Source organism: Boeremia exigua, assembly GCF_020726555.1.
Source record: "Boeremia exigua strain MPI-SDFR-AT-0100 chromosome Unknown C7974scaffold_8, whole genome shotgun sequence".
Classification (NCBI taxonomy): Eukaryota; Fungi; Ascomycota; class Dothideomycetes; order Pleosporales; family Didymellaceae; genus Boeremia; species Boeremia exigua.
In genome coordinates, this window is record NW_025763525.1 from 1,544,264 (window position 1) to 1,557,374 (window position 13,111).

The 13,111-nt window shown below is 56.9% G+C and overlaps 6 protein-coding genes across 6 annotated transcripts; 5 read left to right on the plus strand and 1 right to left on the minus strand.

The window, feature by feature from the left end:
• Positions 1–3: 3 nt before the first annotated feature.
• Positions 4–1,844, minus strand: C7974DRAFT_398046 (WD40-repeat-containing domain protein). Its single transcript, XM_046142265.1, has one exon. It carries the CDS (start codon positions 1,785–1,787, stop codon positions 105–107), a length of 1,683 nt encoding a protein of 560 aa, XP_045995682.1. The 5' UTR covers positions 1,788–1,844; the 3' UTR covers positions 4–104.
• Positions 1,845–1,981: 137 nt separating this feature from the next.
• C7974DRAFT_398048 (uncharacterized protein) lies at positions 1,982–3,781 on the plus strand. Its single transcript, XM_046142266.1, has 2 exons — positions 1,982–2,306; positions 2,364–3,781. The coding sequence occupies exons 1-2, from the start codon at positions 2,263–2,265 to the stop codon at positions 3,298–3,300; spliced, it is 981 nt and encodes a 326-aa protein (XP_045995683.1). The 5' UTR covers positions 1,982–2,262; the 3' UTR covers positions 3,301–3,781.
• Positions 3,782–3,860: 79 nt separating this feature from the next.
• On the plus strand, positions 3,861–6,163 carry C7974DRAFT_398050 (cation diffusion facilitator 10). Its single transcript, XM_046142267.1, has 4 exons — positions 3,861–4,528; positions 4,581–4,631; positions 4,683–5,935; positions 5,985–6,163. The coding sequence occupies exons 1-4, from the start codon at positions 4,149–4,151 to the stop codon at positions 6,068–6,070; spliced, it is 1,770 nt and encodes a 589-aa protein (XP_045995684.1). The 5' UTR covers positions 3,861–4,148; the 3' UTR covers positions 6,071–6,163.
• A 152-nt stretch (positions 6,164–6,315) lies between these two features.
• Positions 6,316–7,778, plus strand: C7974DRAFT_398051 (uncharacterized protein). The gene is made up of 2 exons (XM_046142268.1): positions 6,316–6,445; positions 6,522–7,778. The coding sequence occupies exons 1-2, from the start codon at positions 6,342–6,344 to the stop codon at positions 7,591–7,593; spliced, it is 1,176 nt and encodes a 391-aa protein (XP_045995685.1). The 5' UTR covers positions 6,316–6,341; the 3' UTR covers positions 7,594–7,778.
• On the plus strand, positions 7,683–9,310 carry C7974DRAFT_219782 (uncharacterized protein). Its single transcript, XM_046137146.1, has one exon. The coding sequence runs from the start codon at positions 7,771–7,773 to the stop codon at positions 8,845–8,847; it is 1,077 nt and encodes a 358-aa protein (XP_045995686.1). The 5' UTR covers positions 7,683–7,770; the 3' UTR covers positions 8,848–9,310.
• A 1,910-nt stretch (positions 9,311–11,220) lies between these two features.
• Positions 11,221–13,048, plus strand: C7974DRAFT_219799 (kinase domain-containing protein). The gene is made up of 2 exons (XM_046137147.1): positions 11,221–12,754; positions 12,804–13,048. Exons 1-2 carry the CDS (start codon positions 11,414–11,416, stop codon positions 12,933–12,935), a joined length of 1,473 nt encoding a protein of 490 aa, XP_045995687.1. The 5' UTR covers positions 11,221–11,413; the 3' UTR covers positions 12,936–13,048.
• Positions 13,049–13,111: the final 63 nt, after the last annotated feature.

Consider the following 13,111-nt stretch of genomic DNA (forward strand, 5'->3'; position numbering starts at 1 on the left):
GAGCTGTCTGTATGGACTTCGTATTGGAGCGTGTGTATCTGGGTATCTAATTTCCACACACGCACTCCCTTTGCGAGGACTACCGCTCGACTCCCACGCCAGCACTACCGCTTCGCCCGCTTCCCCGCCGGCTCGTCGTCGTCGCTGTCGTACTCCTTGTACACGCCCTTGGGCTGCGTCTTGTCCCACGCGCCCGTAAAGACGTTCTTCTCGCCCGGCTTGGGCGCGTACTTGAGCAGCGCCTCGCGCGGGTCCTGGTCGCGCATGTCGCTGCCCTCGATCTGCTCCATGACGTACTTCTGGTCCGGCGTGCTCTTCGCGAACGGCGTGACCGCGGGGATGTGAGGGCGTCGCGGGTCGCGGCTCTTGCCGGACGCTGTGAGGCCGATGGTTGGGTGCCGCGCGGAAAAGGAGCCGGGTTGCGCTTTGCCGCCTTGGTCTTCGCCCGCCATGCCCAGCGGGTCCATGTCCACGGTGAGGTTGGGGTCGTCGTCGACGTGTCGCTTCTTGGGCGCTTTGCTGAGGATCGTGAGTGCGCCGCCGGTCGACATCTTGGGGTTGAACAGGATGGTGGTCTGGCCGTTGGCGGAGCCGGTGAAGATTTGGTTCAGCTTCGGGTGCCAGTTGACCGTGATGAGCGGCGAGCCTGGCGTGACTGGCGTGACGAGCTCCGGACGCAGCGTCGCCGGGTTGAGGATGTGCAGGTGGCCCGTCTCCGAGCCCGTGATGATGCTCGCCGAGTTTGGCGCAAACTTGATGTTCGACGTTTGATACTGTGACGACGTCGAGGGATGCGATGTGGTGTTGAGCGGCGTCTTAAACTTGCGCGTGTCCCACAGCTTGATTGTGTCGTCGCCGCCTCTTGTGATGACCAGTCTGCCATCGGCGCTGATGTCCAGCCCGCTCGTCCACGTATCCTTCTCGTGCGCGTCGCGGATCTCCGCCGAAGGACGATGGAACGGGCCCTCGCCTCCCCACATGACCAGACTGCCGTCGAGCGCTGCCGAGACCAGCACGCTGCTACCGCCCGCAGCAGCAGCGCCCCACGCGATCGCTGTCATCCTCGTCATGCCCGCACTCCCCGCTGCGCGCGACTTGTGCACAATGACCTCCTCCTGCTTCATCCGCTTGTTGACGTCCCAGATGCGCACCGTGCTGTCCGTCCCTGCCGTCACGAACCTGTCCCGGTTTGTAGGGTGCCATGCAGCGCACGTGAGATCTGCTGTATGTCCCTTGGTATTGTGCTTGTCTCTCAGATACATGTCGCCCTTGACATACTCGGCGGTCTGCTCACCGTCCCTGCTGAACAGCCGCGCCTGCGGTGTCGCCGTGATGCACAGGAACTGGCTGCCAGAGAACGGGCTGAACAGCACCTGGTGGATCAGATGCGCCTCGGCCGTCTGCGAGGGCTTCGTGGCGAACGGGTCGACCGTCTTGAAGGCGCGGATGGTGCTAGGCGTCAGCGAACTGAGGTCGTGCAGCTTCAGCGAGCAGTCGATGCTGCCCGTCACAAAGCGGTTGCCCGACGGGTCGATTGCAATGGTTGTAATCGCGCGGTCGTGCGTCTTGACGACCAGCTCGTGCGAGACGGGGAACTCGTCGTCATCGTCGCTGTCATCATCGCTGTCGTCGTCCGAGTCCGAGTCCTTGTCCTTGGCCTCTTTCTCCTCGACCGGCCGCCGGCAGCGCTCGATTTGCGCCGCAATGTCTACGGATGCATCTCTCTTGCCGAAATGCGAGGGCATGAACTCGCGCATGGCTTCGTCATCGTCCGCGGAAAACTCCATTCTCGCACATATAAGGAAGTCTGGCGCCTACAAACTGTGCAAGTGAGCGCCAGAAATGCCGGCTCGAAGTTTCGCGTACGGCATGACATCGACGCGCCGGGCGCTAGTCGTACATAAATGTGGGGAACGTGCATCCCTTCCACCAAACGGCCATCAACAACAATTCGCAGTAGGCATATGCACTATCATCTCACACTAAACATGGTCTCCCGAGTGTATGTTGAAGAATTGGCCAATCCAAACCAGCGTTGAGCTCCTGCAAAGGTCCTGATTCGCAATATGCATTGGTGACGACTATCGTCGACTACACATTAACCACGAGGCATGTATCGTGAGGTTGGCGGTTTTCCGGCTGGTGAAGCACTAGCCCCGCTCTTCACTCTTCACTTCACTGCATGCTGCCTAGAATCTTCCTTCATCCAGCTTGCCTCCACTCTCTATCCTTCACCCACGTCCAACCGCACAGTCCTTCGCTATGCGACCGAAGGACGCGAACTCTAACATGATAGTGCCTCAGATCTTGTACGGCACTCTGCCATCTCATACATACAAGACCTCGAGGGAGCTGATCCACACCAGGGACATGAGCTTAGACGTTGTGACGATCCGGCTTGAAGACACAGAAGTCGTCGTCTACAAAGCATGGTTGACAGGCGTGTCGCCATACTTCAAGAAGGCTTTCGACGGATCGTCCAAGGAGGCTGAAGAGCAAGCTATCACTCTTGTCGATGTCAGCGAGAGGATCTTCCGCATGTTCCTCGGCTGGACGCATGCGCACAGCCTGCAGTTCCCAACAACTTCAGCGGCACTTCACCATGAAGTACTTCTGACTCCCGGCGAGATCGAGTCGCTTGGCATTATGCCTCGCGAAAACAAAGAGACAGCCACTGTTGGTAATTGGTTTGCGGTTTTCGACGAAGAAGACTTTCACCCAAGGTCTCAAGACGAAGGCGCATACCACGACAGCACAGCGTGGTTGCACAATTGCACCTTGTTCAGCCTCACAATAGCTCAGCTCTACGTGTTCGCCGACAAGTACTCAGTGCCCCAGCTCCGTGACGATATCCTGACTGCCTTCGTCGGCCAGTGCTGGAGATGGAACTGGTGGTCGAACCAGCAGACAGACTCCAAGATCTTCATCCACAACAACATCCCGGCATCTTCAAAGTTTGTCAAGTTCCTCGCCTACTCGATTGCATGGACAGGACCTCAATCAGTGGAGAAGGGCATTGCTCACAAATTGCGGGCTCTGCAACAGCTCAGCCCGGATCTCGCAATCGAGGTTGGCATAGCGCTCGCCGAGAAGGTGGATCTGGGAGCTCTGAATGAGGAGTCTACGATTTCGGTCTGTACTGCTGACAACATCCCCAACGCCTGTCCCTTTCACGATCATGAGGTGCTGGATCAGGAGCAGTGTCGCGAGCGCATTGCGAAAAGGCCACACGTCTTCACGGCCATCCTACAAGCGTGCGCTCACGATGTCATGAGGGAGACGGGCAGTGACCGAGGATAGATCACCTGTCGAGGCACTCGATGCTGGAGAAGTGGGCTGCAGGCCGTCGATATCAGGCTCTCAATTCTCCATGGAGCTGGATGTCAAATAAGCTGTACAGTAGGAAGTGACCAATGAACTGAAATTACACAACCCTAGTCGAGGAGTACAACAACCTAACGGTAGCTGCATATCCCCATCTAACGCTCAAGATCACCTGCATATGACACCAGGTATGCATTCCGCCGAGCCTCGAAACTCTACGACCAGAAGCCGCACTTGCCTGCAATGGCGCTAGGTACGCGATGATCCCCGCATGCTCATGCAGGAGCCGCCGGCTGTGTGGACCCTCACCGGATGCAGTCTCTGAACATCCCCAGGGTCCGATTGACCGCGTCTTCCGTTCGCAGCGAGGATAGTTCCGGAGTCGCGAAGAGTCGAAACAATGAATTGAATGACCACTGAGTGCCAAGACCGACAGTGTCGCTGTGAAACGTTCGCGATGTCGGAGATGCAGGTCCGTCCCCAGATGGAGCTATGGCCCACCAGATGTCGCGCCCTGAGCTGTCGATCTCCGGTGGATTTTGGCCTCGGCCAACCTGCGCTTTGCCAGGCACCACGCTGCGACTCCTTTGACCATCTTGTGTTTCGCAAATACGCACAGCACCATTGTCTTATAGCGAGTTCAATCCTTCGTTTCACGTTCCGCACAATTATCTCTATTCCCTGGTGCATCCACAAAGCCAAGTGCTGGCCCAATATTAATACATCAGATAAGGGCGAGGAAGAACCGAGCTTCAAGCATCAAGCAACTTCTTGTCGCGTAACTCTCACTACATCGACGCCCGCTCAAACAACACACTGCAACCATGGTAGACCGTCGGGGCGCTACAACACCACCGCTGAAGTCGCCTTCGCCCTCGGCTGTCGCGCGATCGTCGAGCATCCCTCGCATTGCGACCAGCAAGCTCTTCCTGCCCCTCCAAAATGAGGGCACTGCAATCTCAACACGAGGGCAGCATCTGCCCTCGCTGTTCCAGCGCCGACCTTCGACTATACGCAGTACCGAGCGCGGGCGCCGTGGCAGCATCAGCGAGGATGACGATGACCTAGAGAGCGGGCGCCACGGGCTCATGATGAACTACGATAGTGATTCTGATAGAAGGCAAAGTGTTGGCGCGTCGGTTCTGAACACTCCCCAAATGCGTAGTCAGCGTTTGATTGGAAATTCGAACCCCCGATACAAGTGGTGAGTCTTGCGAGCTTGCAGAAATCAAGCGCATGTGATTGATCGGGAGTAGGGAGAAATACTACAAGGGCGAAGAGGAGCTCAAGGGTATGAAGAAGCCAATGTGAGTTACAGCGTGTTCTGGTACCCCTGCTCGAGGCTGACGCCAAACAAGACGCGACTACTATGAGCGCAACAACCAGCTCATCCAGCACTACATGTACATCGACCGTCTTCTTGACTCCTCGCTCCCTCACAACCTGATCGAAGAGTACACCAATCTTGGGTCTGGCGCCGTCAACATTCCCTCCACAATCAGCGAGGAATCGTCTGCCGTCAATACGCCGGCTGCAAATACGCCGCACAACGGCTTGGTGCACAGCACCGGGCACTCCTCAGCGACTAGCTTGACAGACTCTTACGGCACCACAAGTGCCAATGCGAATGGGAACGGAAATGCAAAGGCCAAGCTGACAAGAACGCCAAAGAACTTGTACAAGGTCCCGGAGGTCGACGAGAACACACCCTTAATCTCGCGAGATGAGGTCATCTCAGACGACGAGGACGACGAGACATCCTCGAACTCGAAGCTGATGGAATGGGTGCCTGAGGAGGACGAAGACACGGACAGCCCTATTGTTAAGGTGGCACTCTACGTCAATCTGTCAGCCAACACGGCACTCCTGATCATGAAGATCATCGTGGCGGTCATGACATCCTCACTCTCCGTTGTCGCCAGTTTGGTTGATGCGGCACTGGACTTCCTCAGTACAGTCATCGTCTGGTTCACGTCCTGGATGATCGCGCGCCAGGATCGCTACGCCTACCCTGTTGGCCGTCGGCGCCTGGAGCCGATCGGAGTTCTGGTGTTTTCCGTCATCATGATCACGTCCTTCTTCCAGGTTGGAATCGAGGGTGTCTCTCGCTTGTCTGGGTCCGATCACACCGTTGTGCAGCTGACCATCTCCGCTGTTGCTATCATGGCTTCCACGGTTGTCATCAAGGGGCTGTGTTGGTTCTGGTGCCGCCTCATCCGCAACTCTTCCGTCCAGGCGCTTGCGCAAGACGCGATGACCGACGTTGTCTTCAACGCGTTCTCCATCTTCTTTCCGCTTGTCGGTTACTTTGCGAAGGTCTGGTGGCTAGACGCGCTGGGCGGTATCCTGCTCTCAGCCTACGTGATCATCAACTGGTCGCGCACGTCTGCCGAGCACATTCGCAACCTGACTGGTGCGAGCGCGACTGCCGACGAGCGAAACATTCTGCTGTACATGACGATGCGGTTCGCCAAGTCCATCAAGCGAATCCAGGGAATTCAGGCCTACCACGCCGGTGATAAACTCAATGTCGAAGTTGACATTGTGGTGGACGAGCACACTTCTTTGAGGGACAGCCACGACCTTGGAGAGAGCTTGCAGTATGTGCTTGGTAAGTCGATCGTGCGCCTTGCAACGAACATTCGCTAACACGCAAGCAGAGAGTGTACCTTACGTCGACCGCGCGTTCGTCCACATTGACTACACGGACTACAACTTCCCCACACACATGTCGCAGCAAGAGTAAGGCCGGCTACTGTCCGATATTGTAATATATGTGTTGTATCGCATTCGTAGATATTTGTATATAAAAGCCCTCAATAGGAGGTTTGAATGCTCAACATTTGCTTCGCGCTTGCTTTTCACTATATAAATCCATCACTTTGGGTGCTGGAAAGCCACCACGCGACGCTAGCATGTCGCGCTAACCGTTACCCCAGTCAACCGCAACCCTTGTTTGACGATCCGCCCCAGTAAACGCTTTAACAAGCGCACGCCTCAACGCTTGACCATAACCAATGGAAATCGTGAGCAACCTCAAAAAGATCTACCACGAATCTAGAATGGGCAACGCAAATTCAGCGCCAACTGTAGGGCAAAAGCGAAAGCGGCCAAACTTCTTGTACGCATTCCACTGCACATGCGCTCGGCACGCGGCCCATCCCCATTCGATCACACTACTGACGCAAGGCATATAGGGCAATTGACCAAAGCCTTATTGGGATAACCATTGGTGACGATGAGGAAGAGAAGAAGTCGTTCATGCTACACAAAGATCTCCTCTGCGCACATTCACGCTACTTCCGCAATGCCTGTGAAGGACTACTATCCGAAGACGAAGCCCTCACCATCCACCTCCCAAACGTCTCGGAATCCACCATCAAGCTGTTCCAGTTCTGGCTCTACGGCCAAGCCACCCGCGAAGAACCCAAGCGCGCAATCAAGCGCGCAAAACACACACTCCCCCCAAAAGGCAAGGAAGTCATCGACCTCGACGCCCCCGGCCCCGCGGACCACCACGCCGCCCCCTTCCCGCCCCCAGACGCCGACGACGACGTGCTCCCCGCAGACGACCTCTTCAACACCCGCCGCACCCCGAAATGGATCGACACGCCCGAATTCCTCTTCGACACGAACCACCAGTACCTGCGCGTCTTCATCGGCCTCAGCACACTCGCGCACACATACGACATCCCGCAGCTGTCCAGCGACTGCATGACGCTGCTGGTGGAGCTGCAGAACTACAACCGCGACAAGCGCGGGCACCGCGACCTGTGGCCGCCGTACGCAGAGCTGTACGCGGGCCTGCCCAGCCCCGCGCCGCTGTGCCGCTACCTCGTCCACGAGGCCGCCGTGTACCGCGACCTAACCAAGATCAAGCGCGCGAAACTCGATGATCTGCCGAAGGATTTTCTGGTCGATATGCTGCTCACGACCACCCCGCTGAAGCGCGTCTCGCGGCTCAAGCTCAAAGAAGAGCTACGGGATAGCTGCGTGTTCCACGCGCACGCGGGCGCGGCCGCGGCTGCGCTGTGCAGGAAAAGACAGCAGCGGGATGGCGCGTTCTACGCGGCGTTTCTGCGCGCGTGCATGAGCGAGGTGTATGCGGCGGAGGAGGACGGGGCGCAGCACTGGGACGGCGAGAGCGAGACGACCGAGGTGCTGCAGCAGGAGATGTTTGCGCTGGAGGGCGAGAGCGAGGTGTGTCGCGAGTGGGACTGGGATAATGAGGATACGTTGCGGGTTAGTGAGGGCGAGGAGAGTGGGTGAGTAGAGTGGTGATTTGGATAGAGAGGAAGAGGGGATGGCGAATGTTGTTCTTGTATGAGGGGCGTTGGCTTGTGAGGTTCACGCCAGCGGTTTGCTGCGCTTGGAGATTTGGATACAGAGGCATCTTGGCCGCACCTTTGGCATCTTGCATTAGCGTTAGTCCTGCGTAGACGCAGAATGATAGAGTATGTTCCGACTCGAAAAATTCCTCAAATCCTTCTATTCAAATCATGGTATCTCCGCGTGTCAGCCCTCCGCGATCCAGTCCCACTCCTTCTGCATATCAGCTACAAGCCCCCATCCGGGATCTCTCACGCCCTTGAACTTCACCAGCGCCTTGTTTATTGGCACACCATACAACCTCACGAAAACACCGCCGCGCGCCCGGAACATGATCTTCCCTTCGCCTGCGAACACCCTGATGATCCTTGCGTCCTGTGTGTCCCGCAACCGCCACTCGAGATCGAAGGGAATGCTGAGATGACCCAGGCGCATGGGACTCTCCTTCAGACGGAAGTATCCATCGCAAACAGATTTCGGTCCGTCGCTTGGGCATCGAGCGGGTACTGCAGTTTGCTCGAAGATGACCCACCACGTTTCGCTCTTCGGACTGCTGGTCACCGTGAGAGTGCAGACATGCTGCCCCGACTTATGTTGAACCGTGCTGCTATACGTGCCGGTAAGCGGACGGCTCATGCCAGGAAACGGGATGTAGTCCCCATTGCAAGACACCTTTGGCAGCGCCGTCAGAATGTACCGCATACCACCATCGCCTTGTGGGCAAGACGCGTCGGGCGCCTTGAGCTTGGAATTCGCCGCTTCCCAGCGACGCCTCAGATCCCTCTCGATGTCCTGGATATCCAACGGTACCTCGAGACCATCGAGCTCCAGAGCGACTCGCAGACGGTGCTTCGCGAGATCGACGTGCGACGTGGCCAAGAAGCCGTAGTGCATGAGCTGGGCGCGCCAGAAAAGCGGCATGTTTGGGAGGTGATTGCCGCACAGAAGGCCGGCGATCATTCGTGGGGCGGCGCGTGGCTAACTGCGACCACCCTCGCCGGGCTGGGCGTTGAAGGTGCCGGTGTATTCGAATGGCGTGGGTTGCTCTGCTGCTTCGAAGGACGGGTCAGAGGAGGGTTCCATACTGCTAAGAATAAGTGTCCAGCTGTCGAGCTTGAAGGAAGATTGTCGGGTTATTGGGGACGTGATCTGATCTATGCTAGGCTTGTTGTTATCGTCCCCAGGTGGCAGTAGCGAGAAGACACTGAGCAGGAGCGATGGCTGCCCGAATAGCAAAGCTATGCGTGAGATTGGCCGTGAACATTACGAATCGTTTTGGTATTCTACAACCATGACCCGAACTCTGGTAGACCACTTGCCCATCGTGGCAGCGTTGTGTGTATGTAAGAGTTACACAGAGGAAGGAGCCTCTGATGTGATCGAAAAGTAAGCCACAAGAGGTCAATATCCGGAGGCCTTTGGGGTAAACGTAGGTGAGAATAGAAGCCAATAAAACAGTCCAAATACTACACTCTTTGCCGAATAACAAACACTATAGCAATCAAGCCTCACAGTAAAACACAGGTAAGAGTACCACAGGCTGAGACAAGAGTTTGCCTGCATGCCATTCGTCGGCATTTGGCCGGTTCCGGTCGGTGGTTGGTTTGTCTCTATTTAGCGTATCCGAAATAACAGACTTCATTGTGGGTGAGCAGGCATCGTGGTAGCTGCATAATGCCGTTGACTAGGCTCCAATGATCGAGTCACGTAGCCACGAGGGGACGGGGCTGTGTGAGGCATTAAAACGGGGATGTGGGACGGCATCCCAATAGCACGAGTAGATTATTACTCGGTCTTGTTTCGTTCCCACTGTCACAGAACCTTTGTGTGAGTAGACTAAACCGGACGAGCATGCTTGGCTTTGACATGCTGTAGAAATGTTGCCTCCTGCAGATGTTTTACGTCAACGATAACAGGCTGCTTGTCCAGTTCGTTACCAACAGACGTTGGAGCTGCAGAGCGCAGCTGCCTGTAGCCTGAAAGGTAACCTGATGTGCAACGGGTGGTTGTAAGTGGCTGTGGAAAATCGCTCAGAACCTGCCGGCTTCCCCACTCTGATTGTTGTCCTACGGAATGTGGACAATGTGTAACGGTCGACACCTGTTATTTCATGTGGGCGTCAGCACGACTGCAGGCGACAAGCTGAAGCTATGCTGTGCCGCATCCTACTTAAGTGTAGTCGCATTAAGAGTAAACAAAGTTCTGAGGTTGGTGTCGCGTTCGAACTGCAGCCAATGAAGGCTAAATCAGTATAGGCAACCCCTGCATGTTGTTGCCCCAGGTAAACGGTTCTACCCAAGCAGGTGGTATCGCAGACGGTCAGTGCGAGGGTGTGGGTTCGATCAGATGCAGCTGTTGGCCCGCAAGACCTGCTCACTGCAGCTGTTGACGTGCGCGACAGGATTGGCATGCGGCCATGTGGCAGACTCGAGCTGCGACTGGTGAATGGCTAGCCGGCGTGCATCTCAAATTGCTGTGCTGCAGGTCGTAGCACTCGGGGTATTTGAATTGCGGTGTGAGGTGTTCGTTCGCGCGGTCATGCGGGGCACGTCAAGCGGAAGGCGCCAACGGACGACATCGGGCATGCTCGCTGCTGGTAATGGGTCTTGAATGTGCTAACGGAGAGCAATTTCCCTGGCGTTTGCCGGCATGGTGACGGAAGGGGCCTGCAACATTGGGTACTGCATACTGCATTGATCATGAGTGCATTGTGTGAGTGCCGTGCGAACGCGTGATGGTATCGCGTCTTGCCTGAGCCCAGGAATCAGGGTTGCTTGCGTCAGCACAGGCTGTTTCTGCGATGGTAGGCAGAGCACTCCAAGTCAAAGTTAAAGGTCACTTGAGTCGGGATCGAAGCTAGAACTGGGCGGGCGGCGGGAGCTGCATCTTGAAATCGACAGTGCCGGACGTCATCCTGGAGCGCTGTGCAGGACGGATATGTCAGCACTGCAACTCCGTGCGTGGCATTTGCCGCCCTGGCTGGCGCCCTGTGTGCGGCGAGCGTCGATGCCATGCCGGACTGCGGACTCTGGTGCAGGGCTGGAGATCAAGCTCGGCATCACTCTGGCAGGTGTGCTTGGCCGCTTCCCGCGGGCGGTGGTGCCTTTTTCCGCAAGTCGAACAATATCGGAAAATCGCGCAGTCTAACTGAAATTGCAGCTCCCGACCACGAGCAGTCGAGGCAGTGCAAGCTCCCGCACAAACAGGCGTTTGGTTTCAGCGAAATATTAACCTGGTCGCTGCCGGCTGTCTGGAGAGGTCTCTCCTGTTGTCCAAGACGCGAGCTCACCAAGGCAAGCCTTCGGAAGCGCTGCTGCTGCCCGGCGCACCTGCCACCCACACGACATCATCGGCCGATCCTTCCTCGGCATTGACACAGCCACACTGCCACAGCAGCCACCGCGACTGCGCGCAAGTGACTACCTCTGCATTTGCCCGACGTTTGTAATCCAACGTCGCCAGCTTGAAGCCCGCCGCTGCACAGGCTGTTTTTCGCCCCGGCGACTGCATCCCCGCGCCGTTCACCGTGTTTTCGCGATACAAAAGCACCCACGCGCAGCACACGCTCCCGAACCTGATCTCCACTACCCACCGCCGCCGAACGTACGCCGTGCTGAAGGCCGTACAATAACACCCTGGGCGATTTGCCCGCGAGACACCTGCGTCTCTGATCCAAATACCACCGTCTGTCGCGTCCCCGTTTTTCGACCCACCTCGCCATCCTAGCCGCCCCGGCCAGTACCGCGCGCAAATTCAGGATATGGCAGCCCCGGCGACCAGCAACCCACCCAGTGGGACCTCAAAGCCTGCTGCGTCACCTTCTGCGACTGCCTCTACGGCGTCGTCCCTGCACTCCATGCCGGACGCGACTGTCCTGCCGCCTCCTGTCATCCACCAATCCGGAGCGCATGGAGTGCAAGCCGCCGCCGAAGCCCTTTTGAAGCCGAAAAAACCAACCATGTCGTCGCGTCTGAGCAGCATGTTTGGCTCCAAGGAGGCTGCCGCGAAGCAGTCGAACGGAGACGCCGTCAAGGCCGCCCGAGCGCCCAACGGCGTGGACACTGCGAACGGCCGTCCGACTCCTGTGCGCCAGGGCTCCGTCTCGAAAGCCCCCAAAGAGCCCGCTCCCTACAGGCGCTTCTGGACCAACGACGAGGGCAGCCACGAGCACCACCTCAAGGTCGCCAAACGTCAGGAGAAGCTGTCCGACATGTTCCAGAATTTGATGTTGGGCAAGAAGAAGGAGGACAACCCTGCCGACCAGCCTCTCAGTCTGATGTCGAACTGGGTTGACGTCATGCGCAACGAAAAAGAAAAGCTTGCCGAAGCCAAAAATTCGACCAACCTACCCCAGACGTTGGTGCAGAAGTACGGCAAGTGCCAAGAAGTCGTTGGGCGAGGAGCCTTCGGTATCGTTCGCGTCGCTCACAAGCAAGACCCCAAGGACTCGAAGCGCGAGCAACTTTACGCCGTAAAGGAGTTCAAGCAGCGACCCAACGAGTCGGCGAAGAAGTACCAGAAACGTCTCACCTCCGAGTTCTGCATTTCGTCCTCCATGCAACACCCCAACGTCATCACCACTCTCGATCTGCTTCAGGACGAGAAGGGCGTTTACTGCGAAGTCATGGAATACTGCTCAGGTGGCGACCTGTATACACTTGTGTTGGCCGCTGGTCAGCTCGAGGTCGCAGAGGCTGATTGCTTCTTTAAGCAGCTGATGCGCGGTGTCGAGTACATGCACGAAATGGGCGTTGCACATCGCGATCTCAAGCCCGAGAACCTGCTTCTCACTTGCCACGGTGCGATTAAAATCACCGACTTCGGCAACGGTGAGTGCTTCAGGATGGCTTGGGAGAAAGAGGCACACATGACCGCTGGGCTCTGCGGCTCGGCACCATACATTGCACCCGAGGAGTATGTCGACAAGGAGTTTGATCCCCGCGCCGTCGACGTCTGGGCTTGCGGCATCATCTACATGGCCATGAGGACAGGTCGCCATCTTTGGCGCGTTGCTCAGAAGGGCGAGGACGAATTCTTTGATCGCTATCTCGAGGACCGCAAAGAGGAAGAGGGCTACCGGCCCATTGAGGTCCTACGAAGAGTGAGTTTGCTTGGTCCATGTCACAGATACCCACTAACACGGCATCTAGCGTCAATGTCGTAACGTGATCTATTCCATCCTTGATCCCATACCTGCACGACGTCTCACCGCGCATCAAGTCCTTGCCTCTGAATGGGTTCAAGAGGCCAAGGTCTGTCACGCTGGTAACGAAGGCTTCTAGAACAAGGCTTTGCTCGTTGGCTTCGAATCCTCTTAGACGACGCAGGCGTGCGACCACCAGCTATTCAGATGGCTGTAATTCTGTTGGCGCTGGAAAGGGCCAATCATTCGACATGAGTCCCTTTGCGCAGGATCCACATTCGAGCACAGCTGTCCATTCGCTGATCCTGGGTCGCT